Raw genomic sequence first — 19,977 nt, forward strand, 5'->3', positions numbered from 1 at the left:
TCTGAATTGTTTCTTTCACAGTAATGCAGCAACACAATATTAAAAACATTTTAAAAATTATTTAAAAAGAAGAATATGAGCCAGGATATAGTCCATGTTCCTAAGTAGCTCTACACAAAACGGACCTTAGGGGGAATACATAAGTCCTAGCACCAGAGGATAGCAGAGCAACGCACAAAGCACAAGCCTTACTCTAAGGCCTACTGTGGTTCTGGGGGAATCAGTGACTGGTACTACCTAATGAATTCCGCTCAGAAAACCCCACAGACCTGAAGTTTTAATAAGTAAGGATAAATGTTTTCACCAAAAATTATTTCAGAAAGAGATTTTTGGCAAATATTTTAAGTGACTATGTTTATTCTTTATGTAATAAAAACATCTTTATTCTGTCCTAAAGAGAAAGCTACCCATGGTATACAGAATGAAAGTACTATAAACTAAAAACAATGAGATACATTTCTACAAGACACAATGGTAGGAGCAAAGAAATACTTGGGTGATTCTGATGATGACCTGCAGGTCTTTGAGACACAAATTTGGGGTACATGATGGGGAACTTATAAATCTCCAAAATATGAGTGCTTATAAATGTTATGATATACAATAAGAAAACCAATAAATAACAAATATTTCTGGGGGAAAGAAACATACCACTGCTGTATGAGTGATTTATTTTCACTTCTGTAACTACTTACCTATATGGAGACTGAACAGATGTTGCTACAGTTGGCATGGCTGTTGCTGTGAGCATTTTTGTTGCTCTGGTCACAGCATGTGTTAGAGTGGGGCCACCAAGTGCTGAACTAGCTGCCTATTATAAAACATAAAAAAATGATTATAGATTATAGATTGGTAATTTTTGTTGCAGAAGGCAGTCCTGGGTACTACAGAAATTGGAGCCAAATACTCGGCCTCTTACAACAGGACACCTTCTGGTTGTGACGATGAAAAAAGTCCTAAGAGTCAGATGAGAACTACAGGAGAATATGAATATTTGAATTTTTCTGACATAATTGACAGAAGTCATTATTGTATAGATTATAGTACATATTTGTTACCAGGAAGATTAACTAACTGACATCTGGTGACAATAAGTTATGTTTTTGTAATACTCCTTATTAGATACAAAGCTTAAGCACAAATTTCAACTGAAAATGAGTATTTAATGCTTTAATGGTTGTGCTAGAAATAAAGCAGTAAAACAAACGAGCTAGTATTAAACAGCAAGCTTCCAGTGGACAAAACAACTCAAGACTACTGAGTGCTGTGGTCTTTTTCTTTTGTTGGTCATGGGGCTGGAACTTTGGGCCTGGGCACAGTCCCTCAGCTCTTCAGCTAAAGGCTAGCACTCTACCACTTGAGCCACAGCACCACTTCTGGTTTTCTGAGTGGTTTATTGGAGAAAAGAGTCTCATGGCCTTTACTGCCTGGGCTGACTTTGAACTGCAATCCTCAGATCTCAGTCTCCTGAGTAGCTAGGATAACAGGCATAAGACACCGGTGCCCGGCTGCTGTGGTCTTTAATAGCAATTAGAAAAACTATGTAAAACAGAGAAGAACAGGAAAAGAAGCAAGTCCATGCAGAAAATTCCTGCACAGAAAAAAGGCAAGACTATTATTACAAATGTGAATGCTGGGATTGGAAATGTGGCACGAGTGACAGAACACCAGATATGAGTGAAGCAATGTGGAATATATTGCCCTGTTTCTGAACATAAAGGGAGGAAGATTTCCTACAAAGTATATTTACACAATGAAGGTATCAAGACAAATGTCTGTTCCTTAAGCCAAAATACAGAGCTTTTATAGTATAACATAGTACTTTTGGTAAATTCTTCAATAGGATCTAGCCACAAACATCAACATTACACATCATCTAAAAACATACAGGAAAAAAAATTAATTTACAGGTTAAATAAAACTTATTACTCACTTCTAATCTTGTATAGCAATCCGCAATAAACTTCTTATGTAAGGACACTGAATCCTACAGGAATGGGAGGAGGAAAGATGAGCAAAAGTGGTCATTATATTTGATGCATATTATGTAAAAAATGAACTATGTAACTTGAGAGTCGAGATGGGAGAGACAAAGTAGGAGAGAATGAAGGAAGGGTGACCTTTGTACAACTATTTAATAAAGAAAAAAGTGTCTGCAACTACACAGGTAGGAAGAAGAAACAAAACAAGAAAGGGGAAGATACATGGAAATTAAAATGAGGTTTTGGCATTTAGTTGTAATGATTACTCAGAAGAAAACATCAAAATAAATAGGACAATTTAGCGATATACCAAGGATTAGAACTTATCAATAAAAACATACATTTTCTGCATTTTTGTGTAGTACTAACTTCTTTCCTTGGATACTCACTTTCTTTAACCTAGGATTTAGATTAATATAACTGTAGTTTATGATCAACTGAATAGCTTCATTGGCAATTTCTTCATCAGGTGATTCCATGGCAATTTTCCAAATGAAATCCATTCCTATCAATTCCAATTTTTCTACATACTGTTCAAAATAAAAACATTAAATTATGTTTAAATAAAGTTATATAGCAAAGTAGGATCACAAAATTATAGATAATAAGCCGGACGCTGGTGGCTCACGCCTGTAATCCTAGCTACTCAGGAGGCTGAGATCTGAGGATCACGGTTCAAAGCCAGCCTGGGCAGGAAAGTCCATGAGACTCTTATCTCCAATAAACCACTAGAAAACCGGAAGTGGCACTGTCGTTCAAGTGGTAGAGTGCTCGCTTTTGAGTTGAAGAGCGCAGGGACATAGCCCAAGCCAAGAGTTCAAGCCCCACGACCGACAAAAAAAATATATATAGATAGATAATAGTTTCTTCTGTTACATTATGATTCTGAAATTCTTCAGTTCAATTATGAATCAAGGCTGCAAAAAGCTAGCTATAAGTGAAAACACTATTAAACTGATATGAAACTTTAAAACAAAAATCTACCAACTACAGAAACAATGGATAACTCCATGTAAACCATGGAGATGATTCTGTAGACACTTCTTGAACCCAAGCTGGACATTTATCCAAATAGGCTATTGATAAAGAAACCATGAAGAAGTGAGATAGCAACCATCTTTGTGAGTTTTTCTTCAAAAGGAAGAGCATCAAGCTAGAAGTAGTTACAAATTCATGTTCTTAACTTGGGTATTTCCAAAGATAAGGTAGAAGTAGTAGGATCCAGAGTTTACCAGACCTTATAAATATTCTGACCACTCTAAGAAGACAGGACATAATCGAAAGGACCTTATTTTTGCAATTATCACCAGTATTAGAACTTGAACTCAGAGCCTTGCATTCTCTGTTGAAGAATGGCTACTATTTAAGCCACACTCTACTTCTGGCTTTTTGGTAAATAACTGGAGATTAGGGTCTTGGATTTTTTTTGCTTGGGATGACTTCAAACTGAGAAGTTTAGCTCTCAGCCTCCTGAGTAGGCCAGATTACAGGTGTGAGGCATCAGTGTCTGCCTTGCTTTTATTTTTTTAAAGGATACATGTAAATAAATGTAAGCTATATACGTTGTACAGATTCCCATTTTCCTACTTCATTTTTCTTAAAATTTATTCTGCAGGGCTGGGAAGGTGGCTCGGTGGCAGAGTGCTTGCCTTACATGCATGAGGCCCTGGGTTTAATTCCTCAGTACCACATAAGCAGAAAAAGCCAAAAGTGGTGTTGTGGCTCAAGTGGTAGAGTGCTAGCCTTGACCTGAAGAGCTGAGGGATAGTGCCCAGGCCCAGAGTTCAAGACCCACGACCAAAAAAAGGAAAAAAAAATTTACTCTGTAATCCCTGCTATTGAGATCATAGAACTGAAAACTCTTGTGACTTTAGGTACAGATGAATTGGATGCCTAGATAGGAAACTATTGCCTTTCAATATTCACCTAGCCACAGGAGGGCACCACTGCCCCTTGATAAAAAGAAGCCAAGTTAATTATGAGGAGAGAGCATGAGCCTTCAGGAGGCTGGTTAGGTGAGGCTGTACTGGACAGGGAGCCTCCAGGGCATCTGAAAGAGAGATGTCTGACAATGCACACGTTTTCTTTCAATTAGGACACATGAGTTTTGTTGTTTATTTTGTTAAGTATCAAATACATAATCTAAATTATCTGGATTTGAGAACAATGTACTTACCAATTGAGCGCCTTGTCTTTTTAATCGATGATCACAGAGATTCACATTTTCAAAAAAAGTCTTAAATAAGTTAAAACCTGAAATTATAGAATGTCACATAAATTCATATACGCTAAGTAACACAGAAAGTCAATGAAAAGATTCAAGTGGTTCAGCAGCTTAAAACACAAAATTCTTAGCAACAGTTTATTAGATAAGGTATGAAAAGCACAAGCAGCTACTGTAAAGTGACATGGGAAGACTGTTTGAACCTAAGAGTTCCAAAATCAGCCTGAGCAACACACTTGGACCCTATCTCAGAAAGATAAACAGTCAAGTGTAGTGGATTACACCTATAATACTGTAGCTAGATCTCAGGACCTGAGATCTGAGCATTCCAGTTAAGAGATCAGTAGGGTAGACAAATCTGAGAGACTCTTATCTCCAATTAGCCAACAAACATTTGGAACTGAAGAGCGACTCACGCAGTAGTGGAAACAGTATAAAAAGAACAGGAGACCCTGAGGTCATGCCCAATACTAGCATGAACTCACTCCACAAAGAAAGAAAGATAATTTAAAATCCCACAAGCACTAGAAATATACAGGCATCAAGGTGCACTTTAAACATAAGTAGATATGTTAAATTGAAAACCTTTTGTATAAATACAGGTAAATTGCATGTAATCAAAATTTACACCTGTGTTTCAAAGGACACAATCAGGAAAATGATACAAGCAAAATAGGAAGATTTGCAAAATACGTAACTGTATCCAAAATTTGAAAAGAACATCTACAACTCAATAATCAAAAGACAAACAACTCAATAAAAAGATGGGCAAAGGAATTGAACAGATATTTTACTAAAAGATATATGCAAATAGTCAAGAAATCAGAGTAGGCAGATTCTTAGTATCATGCATTGGGGAGAAAACATACTGCCTCACACCTACAAGGATGTGTTATAAAAAAATAAGGTGAGACAATCTTAACTATTGCTGAGTGTGTGAAACTAGAACCATATATTTTCAGTAGGATTATGCTCATGTTTGTTTGTTTTTCTTCTGCTGTTAGGATGGAATTGGGGGTTGAACACAGGACCTCTAGCCTGTTAGGCAGATGCTTAAACCATGCTTACAGCTCTTTACTAGTGGGATTATAAAATGTGTAAGTTTGCTTACCATTCATAGTGATTTCATATGACTCCAATTTTAGTATTTTCTCCTTGAAGAGTTGCTGCTGAACATCACTCTCAAGATCGTGCTGACCTTTTGTAAACCACTCAAAACACATCTGTGGATTAAGACGGATATGATCCTATAAAAACCGAACTCCTTTCCAAGCAAACACTAACAGCACACGGGGAAAGCAAAAGACATTATCTTTTAATGCTTATTTAATTGTCACATGTCACTCAAATTTGAAATGTTTGTAATTATGAAGTTAAATAAAAAGCTGCTAGCAATCTTTTCCCCAGTCAATCCAAATTTACACTCATACTGTGGTTTTTCCATCAATTTTTTAAGCCTTACAGTGCCAAGCATGGTGCTAGCTATTCTCATGTACTTAGTTCTCTCAACAATCCTATGAAGGAATTAATATGATTCTGTAACAATGACATGTGAGACTCATTGTTAGCAAACATCAAAGCAAGTATTTATGCTCCTGGTTTATTACAATTTTGACAAGCTGCTTTTCCTTAAGTGTTACTAGGATACAACAAAAAGGCAGGGAACTCAAGGCAGGGAATTAAAATATATGCTTAATTCCTTATCTGTACACTTTTGGTTGAATTTGGTATTTTGTTCAGAATGATATAAAAATCATCCAAAAATTCCCACATTCATTTATATCAGGGATATATATTTCACAAAACATCTTTTCCAGTACTGATAATTTACCAATCAATGCTGATATAAACTGAAAAGTATTTAGAAATTTAAGGTATGAGGTACAAAAAAAATTTGAGATGAAAAAAAGAGTGAAATGTAAATACTTTTGCCTTACTTAGCTACAATCCTACCTTCTTACCTCTCGATCTAATTCACAAACATCCTGTCCAGTCACAAGGCACTCCCAGATTTCCTTGGCTCGGTTCCACCCAAGATATAGGGTGGCTTCTTGCAAGAAAAATGCTAGAAATTTCAGGTGTGCCTCTAAATACTGCAAAAAGAAATAATATGAATCTGTTAACTTTAGGCCTCCATACCTAAAAGAAACACTGAAACAAAGACACTTCCTCAAATCTATTACAAATTCAGTTGTCTCTGAATGTCAGTAACATTTAATTCCAGTAATTTGAAAGTAAAACATCACAAACTTACAAATAAAAGACTAAGATTTTTGAAAAACTACCAGTAAGTTTATTTAAAAGGCATAACTCATTATCTACAGATACCGAGGACAAAAACTAATCTTAGGGACTGGGAAGGTGGCTCAGTGGTAGAGCGCTTGCCTTGCATGCATGAGGCCTTGGGTTCAATTCCTCAGCACCACCTAAGCAAAAAGAAAAAAGCCGGAAGTGGCACTTTGGCTCAAGTGGTAGAGTGCTAGCCTTGAGCTCAAGAGCTGAGGGACAATGCCCAGGCCCAGAGTTCAGGCCCCATGACCGGACCCAAAAAACAAACAAACAAAAAAACAAATCTTATTATCATAGGCAATTCTTAGATAGTATTGAAATATTAAGTCACAAATATTTTTCTAAACGTCAATTTGAAATTATTGTCAAAAAACTAAATTGTTCCATCTTAAAAAGTTAGCTGGCACCAGTGGCTCACACCTGTAATCCTAGCTACTTAAGACAAAGATTTGAGAATCACAGTTCAAAGTTAGCCCCGGTAGGAAAGTCTGTGAGACTTTTATCTTCAACTGACTACCAAAAACCTGGAAAAAGAACTGTGGCTCAAGTGGAACAGTGCTAGCCTTGAGCTGAAAAGCTCATGTTCCTTCTTTATGGTTATACCCACCAAGTATGACTTTTACAGTTCAAGTAGAAAAGAGTCAAGTCAATGCTGAAAATCATGAAATAAAAACACAGTGCCTGATACCTCCCGGTAAGTGTATCTGCCATCTACTAGGGTCAAACCAGTCAAGCCTCCAGGTCCAGCTACAGCTGCTGCAAGTCGATGACAAGCTATCAAACTTCCTGTTACCAGTTTCACTATTTCAAAATTTTTCTTCAAGTCTTGAATAATGCTCTTGAAAGAAATAACAAAGAAGAGTGGTATGAAAATTTTGTAGGTTTAATAGAACTTCTATTTTCAGTTTTAATTTCATGTGAGGGAAAAAACAAGGATTATTTCTTCACATTTCTTTTGTAATAGTAAACAAAATCAATCCGGTATGTACATTTAATAGGGAATGAAGATACTAGTTAACTTTTTACATCTAAAAGAGTTTTGAGTTTTCAGTTCCTATCACTTTTCTAGATCTTTCTTCCTAGGTCTACAACACTGAGAAAAGAAAGGCTAGTTCTTTAGGCTAAGTAATCTTTTTGCAATATAAAATGAGTTTTTACAAAAGCTGAGCGTTGATGGCTCACACCTATAATCCTAGCTACTCCGGAGGCTGAGATCTGAGGATCATAGTTCAAAGCCAACCTGGGCAGGAAAGTACATGAGTACAATAAACCACTCAGAAAACCGGAAGTGGCACTGTGGTTCAAGCGGTGGGGTGCTCGCCTTGAGCTGAAGAGTGCAGGGACAGCGTCTAAGCCCAGAGTTCAAGCCCCATGAACAACAATAAAACAAAACAAAACAAAACAAAAAAAAGCTTTTACATTAAAAAAAATTGGCTTAGTTATTTCTAAAAATAAACAAAAATAAAAGGAGTAAAGGATATACCACAAGAATAACACCATAGGTACTTAATTTCAAGATTATCAAATGATTTAAATTACATTAATAATAACCACAATGATAAAAAGACAGTGACAATAAACTAAAAAATTTTAGCCTTATTTTGTTACAAAAGTAATTACAGTAATCCAAAGTAGCTATACTCTTACCTTGTCTTGCTTCTGATATGTTTGTTTTATGAATGAGCGGGTGATTTCATGGAGCTGACGTAAAGCTGGCACCACCCACACAAACTGGGGGTTACTAAGCTGAGATGACTAGAGTTAAGAAGAAGTTATATTAAATAAATTTAGAGATAAACAGCAGGTTTGTGTATTAGCTACAAAAAATTTTCAAGTCAATTAGGTTTTATTGTTAAACATTCTATTATTTTCCTTTTCATAGTGCTAATTCATAGCTTATATCTTCATGCACTCCTAATTCAGTCTTCAACTTCTTATTCTGCATGCAATTTCTTAAGGCCAACAACTGCAAACAGGAGTGGATGTGAAATGACAGTAAATGTACAGGAGTGTACCAGCAAAAAACAGACAACAAGGAATTAGCAATTTCAGAGGATAGATTAAGTAGCACAGGCTGCTTACGACATATTAACAAAATAAAATAAATTCATGGTGAAAGCCTAATAGTCAGCAAGCTGGCAAGCAAAATGGACTAATAGGCTTTCTTTAATTATATCATTAAGATAGCAACAATCCAATCAATACATTAACTGTGGTCTACATAGTAAGGAAAATATGTTTCCGTTTCTCAGAACAATTTATGTAAGAATTACTATTTGTATTAATAGGGTTGGGGGTACAACTAAGAGGCAGAGCATGTGCTTAATATACATAAGGCTCTGGATTCAATCCCCAGTCTCACATCCCATTTACCCCCCTAACAACCCCATACTTTTTTTTTATTAGTTTCTTCACATTAAACTTCATAATTCAAAACATTTTCAAAAGTATTATTTCTGAAACTGCTCCATGACAATCTAGTCTGACATTCATGAAATTGTTTTTTCTCTTGAAAAAGAAAAGCAGTATCCTTTGAACTATGAAATCTCATTGTAAAATTTCGAAGAATAACAGATTAAATATTGTTGATAATCTGGTTATTAATTTTTAAAAAAGAAAGCAATTAAATCTTAAGTCCTTAACATGTCTTTAAGAGGCTAAAATTTTTGTTTTAAAAGCATTCTTGTTTTATAGGCTCTTTCTACAAAAGACCCCTGTGGGGAGGAAAAATAATTTTAAGTCTTTTGCAGAAAAACATGTTACTGCTGAATATGTCAATGTGTGTAAGCTACAGACAAAAACTATGCTGTTTTTCTTGTCTCACAGAGATTCAGCCAATTAGTAAATACCATTATTTCCTGGATTCTAAGATAGAGGAGTTTTATAAATTTCCAAATCGACTTCTTACAAATTTCATCAACAGAAACTAATTAACCACTAATCATGGGTGTAAGTTTTGACAGTTCTAACATGAGGATGCAAATTAACTGTATACAAAAGGTGTGTGTTCAGGCACTATCAAGTTCAGAAGAGGATGATTTTTTAACTTCAATTTGGTTCACTAATTTGTTGCTTAATATTATCAGAAAGGTTACATTATGATGCAAGACTGACTAATCTGCAATTAAAGTAAGCCATCAATGGTCTCAGATTAAAGCATTTTTTTCAAAATCAGAAGCTGGTGTGACAAGATTCATACCCTGTCAAGAAGGGCTGTATCACTCAGCACTGTCTATCTCTTTTAAACTGCATCTTAATCCAAGAGAAGCTGTTTAATTTGAAGTATCTATCAGTCAGGAAGAAAGTAGCTTGAGTAGTAATAAAGCAGCAAACAAAGTAGCAAACAAAACTCCATTCTTCAACATGCCTCAAAATTCTACAGCCAATGTGAAAGGATTCTTCAGGTCCAAAGTGTTCCTATATACTACTACAATGACTATCAGTATGCTACAGGGAAGCTGTACCTAACTGGGCAGCAAGAGGTTATATTCAACCTCTGACCATGAATCTCAGCAATAGTTGGGAAAAGTAAAATGTCCAGTTTCATTTTATGATACAGGCTGGAATCACTGGCATCTTAGAATCAGAGAAATAAGGTATATAGTAAATGAAACTACTTGAGAAACTAGTAAATTTTTGCTAAAATATGCTACAAAATGACAATGAGTAAACTGAGCTTACATCCAAATCTATACCTTCTAGAAGGCTAACAAAAACTAGGTGTAAATACCAACTCTTTAGCAACAGACACACATTTATATTAAACAGTATCATTATGACCAGTTAAGTCAATTATGACTAGAATGCTTTTACTTAACATGGAAAATTACCCTTTGAAGGTAAATTACGATAAAAAAATTTTTAAATTGTGTAAAATTAAAATTTAAGAATTCTGATACAGCCCTTTTAAAGTGCAGCAATCAGTAAAGGTACTATTCAGTATTATTTATCCCATCTAATTTATGATATTTTGCCAAGAGAAATTTAAATTATTCTTTTCCAATTATTAAAGACTGTGGTAAAAAATGAAAATGCAAATATCTGACGATGTCTTGGTGTTGAGATTTCAGAGTTAATGGGATGTCCTTATTAGAAGAAGCCTTAGAAGTAAAATGGCTTAACCTATAATCCTATGTCTAAAGTCTATTTCCAATGATGAGGAATGCACTACCTCAGAATGCAGTGTATACTGTTTTCAGATTGTTTTCAAACGATAGCTCATTGATAACTGAAACATGTCTCCATATACCTCCTTAGGAGTTAAAAAAAAAAGTAAACTGGACTAAGTGTTTCTATAGTAGTCCTCTAAGTACCCAAAGAATGCTTTCATATTCTTTGTTGAGTTCTCTTGTTTCAAAACAGAACATCCTCACTTCCTCATTTCTTGCTATTGCAGCTTTTTAATCTACAACTAAAGTAAGAATCCTTACATTAGGAAGAAATTGTTTAGATATTTCCTCCTCTACTAAGCACATCACTGTGAGACAAATCTTGCCACATTTACTTTCTGTTGCATGTTCTTGCAAATTGAGGCAACTTAACTATACAGTTTGAGGATCTCTAATTCAAAATCTAAATTTTGAAATTAAAGTCTGAATGCCAGAATCATTCTCAAAAAGTTTCTTTAGGATTTTAGAATTTTAGATTAGGGATATTCAGTGAGTGAAGTCTATGCAGATATTATAAAATAGAAAACTCTCAAAGTCTGAAATACATCTGGCACAAGCCTTTCAGAAAAAGGACATTCATCCAGTACAAAGGAGGATTTAAGTATCTTCACAGGGTGAGTAGAAAATAAGCAGAGGAACTTACATTTATTGAAAAACCTACCAGGGCTGTCCTAGGAGGCCTGAAGAAAACAACTTAGAGAATATGAAAACACAACTAACTGAGTAAAAATGCTATTTTAAAAATTGGTATTTTAGTAATTTTGTTGGATGAGTACATTTAAAAATTTTAATTGAAAGAAAAAAAGAAGTGAAATAAGAAAGAATGGGTTGGGATGGACAGTGGAAGGTATAGAAGAAGCAAAGGGAAGAAAGAGGACCAAAGGAGCTGAGGGGACCTTGGCAGAATCTACAGAAACAGTTAAATAAAGGTCAGAAATTCTGAACACAACAGTGGAACTTGGGAATTTTAAGAGTGTCAAAAGCAGAGGGAAGGGAATCAGTCAGGGGCATAGAGGTAGCTGAGGGTGGGAGGGGAATAAGAGGTGGGTGATCTTGTCTTACCCTTTGCTTAGTTTCTGTGTAGCCTGGCAGGGAGACATAATCCCCAGTCAGCCCACCTTGCTGCCTGGCAGGAAAGGGCATAGCACAGAAAAACATCTTTAGTGCAGTAAATACTTCACCCCCCTGCCTGGAGCGATATCCAGGGGGCTTTGATCTTCCCACTGCCCCCCCTTTAGCAATGTGTATTTAAGTGTGAAAGCACTTAGTAAATTGGCTAGTGCTATATAAAAATGCAAGATATTATTGGAAGAGACTAATAGTACATCAAAATTTCTTCATTGGGAGCAGTGGGGAAATTTAAAAAAGGAAGATATTCCTTTCAAGTCCCACAAAAGGACTTTAGAATTTTCCCTGTTACTCTTTGAGTTTTGCTACAAAGACATGAATGAAGCAACTGCAAAGAGAAGCAATAAAGATGCAATGGTATGATTGACTGTAAGAGTTAGGTAATGCCTAACTATGACAAGGGGGAGAAAGACCCAGAAGGATTTTCTGGTTCCAAAAGCTATTTCCCTGAAGGGAGGAAAGATCCCTTTAGCTTTGACCTTCACATCTAAAAAGAAGTGTGTGTTTCTGAGAAGAAAAGACCATTTTACCAGAGACCCTCTGCCTCTTACTGTTACTAGTAGAACCTAAACTTCAATAACTTGATGAAAACCTTTCAATCACAAGGAGAAAGTTTGCTAAATTGTCTAAGTCACTGAGCTGAGAAAATGGGAAAAGTTAAAATTGCGTAGAAAGAGTAAGGCTTCTGAATTTAAAGAATTATTTCTTACAACTAACTCTGGTTTGTGAATATCTTTCAAAATGTCTAAAGCTAAATCATACACAGAAAATTCACTTGATGAAATTTCAGTGTCAGAAATAGGAACTATAACATTCTTAAATACCTCCAAATAAACTCTGTGAACAGTGACCAACTATAACTCAAGACAAAAAAAGTCCATTATATCACCAAAGGTAGAGTCTCTGACTACACCAATGAAAATTAGCAGTATCCCAGCTCCTTTGAAAAAATACCAATAAAAACCCAGGAATACATTTGGCCAATGAGATATTAAGCACTAGCTATTTTAAAGAAACTCTTCTTACATTAATACTAATATGGAATTCAGAACATTAGATTCCATTATTGTAGTTAGGCTTCAAGTTTTGTGTGGGTTACCTGAGAGATAAGGGAGAAAACTACAGACACAATTCAGGGCTGCTGCAACAATGGTAATGTGCTCTATTGAGATAGCCACCGTGATAAATTCTCTCAGAGGAAAGATGTTAAGTTTAAAGATGGGAGCAACAGAAGTGCTGCCATCATTATTGCTTTATCTGCCAACTATTACTTCCAAGGACATTCCAAAAGTTCACTGCATCCTTAGGGCCAGAGTCCTAAAGTTAGGGCTTTTATAGCCCCAGTCGTCTTGTAGATGCTACTTAATCCCACCTTCTAAAACTGAGGGCCAATACTAAGTACTCATTCAATAACTGTGTGTGTGTGTGCTTAAGGAATTACCAAGGAACACATTTGAATCAAGCACCTGAAAAACATGTGCCATCAACAAATAATCGCCTTCTTCTCTTGTTTCTTTCTTATCTACAAATGTTCCTCCATTTCTCCCTGGCTGGAGAAAAATGGGCATAATATTTATTTAGAATCAATTTCACTTAATAAAATTGCTTCTAGTTTTAGAGTGGAAAACTTGTTTAAAATCTTTTACGAAATGTCATTAAAACCATATAAAAATTTCAATGTGCCCTACATACACATTTTTCCCTTTAAAACTATCAACCTTTAAATAAAACATGGCTCATCAACATCATGCTAATATTAGAAACACTAAAATATTTTATTTTAAAATTGTGATGCAAGTTATTGAAGGTAATTATTATATTAGTGTACCTTTTAGTTGGATCCATCTGCAAATTCTTACCTTGAATCCATCCTTCTTGTTTCTGTCCAAACCTGACCATTCTCCAGGCTGAAAATTTCATTTTAAGAGACATTTAAATGATTTAATAAGGACACATCTGTATTTTCTAAATTTAGTCTCTAAGATAAGAGCTTCCAGACAGGACATTTGATTTACCTAACGGGATGAAAACTAATTGTCTCTAATTGTTCAGGCAATACTGTTGCTCTTGACAACAAAATTAGACCAAAGAGAAAAACCAACCCTTTTAATATCTTCTATGCACTTAATGATGTAGTTCCTCTTGACTGCTTCCTTCACTGCATATGCATCACTAAGGATTGTCAGGTGCTCCTCCAATGCTTGCTGAATAAGGCTGCTGGGCAGGGTTGGAAGATGAGCCAGTTCCCATAGTACGTCTAACACCTACAATAACACCACTATGATGAGTCAGCCGATATGCACACAAATCTGTTACAAACATTTGTAGATTAACACAAAATTCATTTAATTTTCTTACCTTTCCAGAAGTGGTCTCAAAGCGGGCTTCCCGACCTATTCTTCCAATCAGACTCAGCAGTTTCTGCCGTACTCTATCACTCTCTGTCTCCCAACTCTACATAACAGAAAAAAAAAAAAAATAGCTTCACAAGCCAAAACTTTAAATACACTAAACTCATCTACTGCTACTGGTGGGTGTAAGGAGCTTAAAGAACTTAGAAGTCTTTTGGAAGATTTAAAATTAAGCAAGTTTGAGCACACACCTTCTGAATGAGAACAAACAAATGATTAAGCTGATCTGAATTAAATTTCACAGCTGCAGCAGCAATAATCGTGTGAATGTTCTCGATCACGGTAGATGATTGTCCAGACTAGAAAAGAGGACAACAGTTAAGACTTCGAGCATGGCAAAACTTGTCTTCTTACAGGCAGTTTATAAAGCAAAAGAAATAATATAACTAATAAGCAACCCTTACAGTAATATTGACAAGACTACATCTAATGATTATTAGTAATGATTTTTACTTGAACTCCTAAAAGCATTAAGTCATTAAAAGGACAATGTGAGAAAATGAGAATCAAGTTCTCTGCTTAACATTTATTTTAAAAAGAGAATAAATTATTTTCAACAAGGTTAAAAAGTTCAAACTGATTAAACTACATAACAAATGTGGCATTTTATAAATGATTTTGATGGTCTCAGTTTAGAGTATTATTTTCCCTATTTTAAACAAATACTTTGTGACTTCGACTAGTATGGGCATTAAGTATATACCAGAGTTATTTAGACTTACTCTTGACCTATGATTGACACTTTAAAAGTGAAACTTGAAAAACAGAGTAAGGTATTGGTAAACTCATTTCTTAATTTTCTCATTATCTATTACATTTTCCAATGAACGTATCCAATAGATATATAGTGATCTCTAATCTTCAACCTTATGTAGATTCAAAATACACACTCACAAAGCATTACATGAAGGTATTCAATCTAAAACAGACATGGGAAGAAAAATCTATAGAACCAAGGATCCTTTTTTGTTTTCTTGTTTTAAAAGTACTGCTCCTAAGTTTCTGCAGTGTACTCCGTAAAACTGGGTTGGGAGCCTGCCAACTGCACTTCACGGTGTCTCCTGAGAGCTATCTTCTCCTTACATTTTACCAAGAGGTGGTAGTGGTGGGAAATAACACAGAAGCAAGGGAAGTGTTTCTGGCTGAGAATCAGAAAGTGACCACAGTGGTCAACAATGTCATAAAAACAACACTGGACACATAAAAGATACAGCTGGTGGCTCATGCCTTTAATCCTAGCTACTCAGGAGGCTGAGATCTGAGGATGGTGGTTTGAAGCCAGCCTGGTCAGGAAAGTCTGTGAGACTCTTATCTCCAATTAACTTCAAAAAGTGAGAAGTGGAGCTATGGCCTAAGTGGGAAGAGCACTAGCCTCAAACAAAAAAGCTCAGGTACAGCAACTAAGCCCAGAGCTCAAGCCCCAGGACCAGAAAAACAAAACAAAACAAAACAAAAAAAACAACAAAAAGGATACACACCCATTCCTAATACATAATACTCAAGAAAGCTTTTAAACAAAGTACAGCTACTCTGATTAAAGCAAGATAGAGGTCCCAGTTCCAATACCACTTTCCACTACTCTCCCTCTTCTATAGTCTAAACTTGTCAGGAAAAGGAAAAAAGTTCACCTTACCTGTATCTTCCAGATTTTAGTGAGCTCATCTAAAGACAATTTACTGCCCAAGAGTTCAATAATTCCCTTTATACGGTCACAGTATTGTGCTTGGTCTATGTTGCCTAGTAGAGAAAGCACAAGAAATGAAGTCAGGTATGATGGATAATGATTGAAGGCAATAACAACTTAGCATAAGATAATTCAAATAAACAATTTTTCACCTTTTAAAATGAAATTCCATACAAGTAATTTTTATTTCTTTGAAAGTAACTCACCTTCTAGTGCAATTGACAGAACTGAGTTTTCAACTAGCCAGTCTAGCAATCTGTCTGTATCTATAGCATTCTTCACAGATTTGGATAAAGTGCTATCTTCTATTAATTTGGTTACCTAAAACAACAGGATTATCATGGTTAAATCAAATGTGAATAATCATTTACATTCACACAAAATACCTAATCTTCAGTCTTGCCTTATGATCTAATAATTAGCCAAAAATTTATCAAAAGACAGTTATTAGAAATCATCAGATTACTACTTGTGATGATGCTTTAAGAAGAATATGAGCCTTTCTTATAGCTCCCATACCTATGCTGACTGGCCTAGTGATGACATCTAACTTAGACTTCAGTCAGGAATTGTTTTGCGCATTTAATAACAGAGACAAGAAGTATCAGTGTCTTTCTGGTAATGGAAAATACAGGGTATGAAGCTTGTGATCTACTGATGGTTAGTGTCTCAACTATATGAAAGATGCCACACTGTAGGTAGAGAGAGGGTTGAGGCCAGTATGCTCAGTATAACAGAATCAAGAATTGGACACTGGCTGTCTCAAATTCTAGATGTTCATAGCCCTCTCATAGGTGGCTATTCAATCCTTCAGTCAAATGAAACAGTCCTATCTCCTAATAAATTCTTGTTCGAGTTTATTCCACTTGTATCCAAGAACCATAAATAACGCAAAATTCAAAGGAAAAATATCTAAATTATAAGTGAATGTATCAGTTTCTTTTGCTATTCACAAACTTCAACTGCATTGTTTGTGTGGCTCTAATGCTAATTTAGGTTACAGAAAATCATTCCATTGTTTTGCTTAGTTCAAACTGCTTCACTTTGTTTTTTGTCCTAGCATCAGTTAGAAGACAAAGTAATGCCTCTCTAAAAGAAAACAAACTGGCCTATAGTAACTTTCAAACTACATATCCCAAGGGATTAAGCTATAGAATTCATAAATATGTCAGAGAACTTTGAAAGTAACACAATTAAGATGACTTTACTAACAATTATAAACACACAGACCTTTTCTACATAATCATTATTCTCTTTTTGTTTGATTATGAGCAACTGTTTTTTACTCTCATTTTTATATTAATAGCCACAAGTTTTGATAGGATTAAAAAATATCTGTATTTTAAGTCTTCTAGGAACACATTCAGAACTTACTTCTTTGAGGGAATTCATTTTAGCACTAAAGTGTGGTGATTTCAGCATGCGCAGTAGAATGTCAAGTCGAAGGTCATCCACAATTGTCACCAGATCCGGTTGGAAGCGCATACAAAGTAACTTAATGGCAGATAAGAGCTCAGGGATGCTAACCAATCTCTTATTAAAACAACAACAACAACAACAAAACACAACATAAAAAAAGAACTGTAAAAACTTTCTGATCTCCATTCTCATAACACACAAGAATACAGGAAAACAATGGTATAGAGATATCTCACATCCTGGCCAGTTAACTACAGTAAACAGAAGTGAAGCACATAGCGAGCAGCAAAGGAAAATGAATGGTCTTTGGAGAAATTGTTAAATGCTACAATGGCTTTAAACAGTTCTAGACAAGCTTTAATACTACATGGTTTTAAAGTTCTTTTACTCCATACCAACTGTGTATCCCATTAAGGTTACATTAGTAAAATGCTGAACTTTATCATTTACTTAGAATACCTTATTTATCTTATTGACTAAGGTAACACCAACCAGTGGTATTTTACAAAACTATTTTTAAGTCAGGAAATGTAAAATTACTATCATGTGAACTTTGTATGACCAGAATCCAGATTGATGGTGTGGGAAAAGTCAATTCCTAGCTCTGCTTTTATGGACTAAATGGCACCAAGGTCTAAGTGGTGAGAGAGACCATTTACCTTGTCCTTGAGATCTTTTTCCTCCACACTCCGCACATCCTGGATTGTAGTAAGGATGACTGGGTCCAGCATAGGCTGCCATGATAAAATATTAGTTAAAAGATCTCCTGAATCTGCCAAAAAGTAGGGGAGCTTTTTTTCACCTGCCACTTGCAAAGAAGGTAGAAGGAAAAATGTAAATTCTAGTTTTGGTGCCACCACTAACTTGTTAATGTTTATTTAAGTATGTAATTAAGTAAATGCAATTCCTGTGCATCTTATAAGAATAATCTGAAGTCTGGTACAGTGGCTCATGCGTATAATCTTGTTACAATGGAGGCAGAAATCAGGAGCATGGGAAGCCCCAACCAATAAAAGCTGGTTATGGGGGAATGCACCTGTTATTTCAGTTAGATGAGAAACATAAATAGGAAGATCAAACTCTAGACTGGTCAAGGCAAAAATGTGAGATCTTATCTGAAAAACAATGCAGAAATGATTGGGGATATAACTGAAGAAGTAGGATGTGTACCTAGCAAGCATAAGGCCCTGAGTTTGAATTCCAACACTGCCAAACATTAAAATAAAAAGATAATTTGAAAATCAACTCAAGATACAGTGACTAACTTATTAATACATTAAGCATAAGTGTGCTCATTTGTGTCATAAAATAGATAATTTTGTATTTGACTTTTAAAGCTGAGTATATGCAAAATAACACTGTTGTACAAACTACATTTAGCTGATGGTAAGTGAGGCCTATAGGTAAAACCACTATACCACAATGCTCCAGAATGGTAACATAATCAGATAATTATCACTATACAAGATATGAGATGTGGCAGAATATTAGCTAGAAAATCCATCTCCATAATTTAAAAAATAACTGGTATGAAGAAAACAGACATTTAGCTGTCAAAGTCAAGAATAAACAGCAAATTACAATAATACCAGACAATTATCCAGATAGAATTTACACATCTGCCTATTTATTGTACAGTAAGGACTGGGACTGAGTCAGAGTTCTTGCTGTCATGGATCAGGCCCTGTTTACTCCTCTCTACTGTGAGATAGGTATTATTATTATCATTATCACCATCATCATCATCTTCCTTACAAGGGAGGAATGGAAGAAAGCACATAATTTAAACAAATAGCAAATGGTGGAGACAACTGTTAATTTATGTCCACTAACATGTATCATGAATTTGCTGGTAGCTCAATTTAAGTCTGGATAGTTTGTTATAATTAAAGATGACATTATACATGTTTCTTATTCTTATGCTTCTTATTCTCTTTAAAGTTTCACACACACACATGTCACACACACAAACACATGAGAGCTATAATTTCTAAAAACCTCAAGTGGCATCCAAAAAATTTATGTTGACTTTTTTCCATAGAGTAAATATATTCAAAATTTAATCCTGGGCTTGATTATTTAAAATCATTATTAAATTATTATTTATAACTAAACAATATTAAAAGGCCAAAATATTTTTCCTCTATTTTTTAGTGCTTCAGTTACAAAACTAATGGTTATATTTTATGGTTAATAAGCTGAAAATCAGTAGAAGTTTAATATAAAGAATGAAGAAAACATGTGCAAAAGCCATCCTAGCTCACTTGAAAATTGTACAGCATTACCTTGACATCTAAAATAACCCATTTAACATTTAGAAATGGAAGCAAGTTCCAGTATCTACTAAAAAAAAATTATCTCCCTGATAAAAATTACCCTGCAAGAATATAACTTTGGAAAGAAGGGAACAGTGCATACAGAAACACTGTACCCAAAGGATATTATGCTTTCAAAACTATTTATGGTGAGTTTAAGTCTATATAAAAGTTACAGGTTTCAGACTCAGTTATAAAGAGAATAACAGAAGTATTTCAATGTGACACTTTGTTCAATAAAGCTTGTTAGCCGAAATGGAAAGAAACAACAAAGTAAAATAGGTCTTTAGGATTAGAAAGCTGAGCAGTATAGCTTTGAATATTCTATGACTTATTGACTTGCAATTCTGCAGCAG

The 19,977-nt window shown here is 35.1% G+C and overlaps 1 protein-coding gene across 2 annotated transcripts in view; it reads right to left on the bottom strand.

Annotated features, from left to right (window-relative positions):
• Window positions 1-19,977, bottom strand: part of Usp24 (ubiquitin specific peptidase 24) — a 125,390-nt gene that overhangs the window by 69,160 nt on the left and 36,253 nt on the right. For both annotated transcript variants that reach the window (XM_069987136.1, XM_069987134.1), the window contains exons 9-24: window positions 17,966-18,040; window positions 17,262-17,420; window positions 16,094-16,208; window positions 15,837-15,940; window positions 14,395-14,502; window positions 14,151-14,246; window positions 13,895-14,056; window positions 13,652-13,699; window positions 8,143-8,250; window positions 7,184-7,333; window positions 6,168-6,299; window positions 5,318-5,429; window positions 4,159-4,235; window positions 2,372-2,512; window positions 1,934-1,987; window positions 696-811 (exon numbers count right to left, since the gene is read on the bottom strand). In XM_069987136.1, coding sequence (XP_069843237.1) covers window positions 696-811; window positions 1,934-1,987; window positions 2,372-2,512; window positions 4,159-4,235; window positions 5,318-5,429; window positions 6,168-6,299; window positions 7,184-7,333; window positions 8,143-8,250; window positions 13,652-13,699; window positions 13,895-14,056; window positions 14,151-14,246; window positions 14,395-14,502; window positions 15,837-15,940; window positions 16,094-16,208; window positions 17,262-17,420; window positions 17,966-18,040 — 1,757 coding nt within the window. The remainder of the gene's footprint in view (window positions 1-695; window positions 812-1,933; window positions 1,988-2,371; window positions 2,513-4,158; window positions 4,236-5,317; window positions 5,430-6,167; window positions 6,300-7,183; window positions 7,334-8,142; window positions 8,251-13,651; window positions 13,700-13,894; window positions 14,057-14,150; window positions 14,247-14,394; window positions 14,503-15,836; window positions 15,941-16,093; window positions 16,209-17,261; window positions 17,421-17,965; window positions 18,041-19,977) is intronic.

This window comes from Dipodomys merriami, unplaced genomic scaffold (assembly GCF_024711535.1).
Source record: "Dipodomys merriami isolate MVZ:Mamm:240054 unplaced genomic scaffold, mDipMer1.0.p SCAF_34, whole genome shotgun sequence".
NCBI classification, from domain to species: Eukaryota; Metazoa; Chordata; class Mammalia; order Rodentia; family Heteromyidae; genus Dipodomys; species Dipodomys merriami.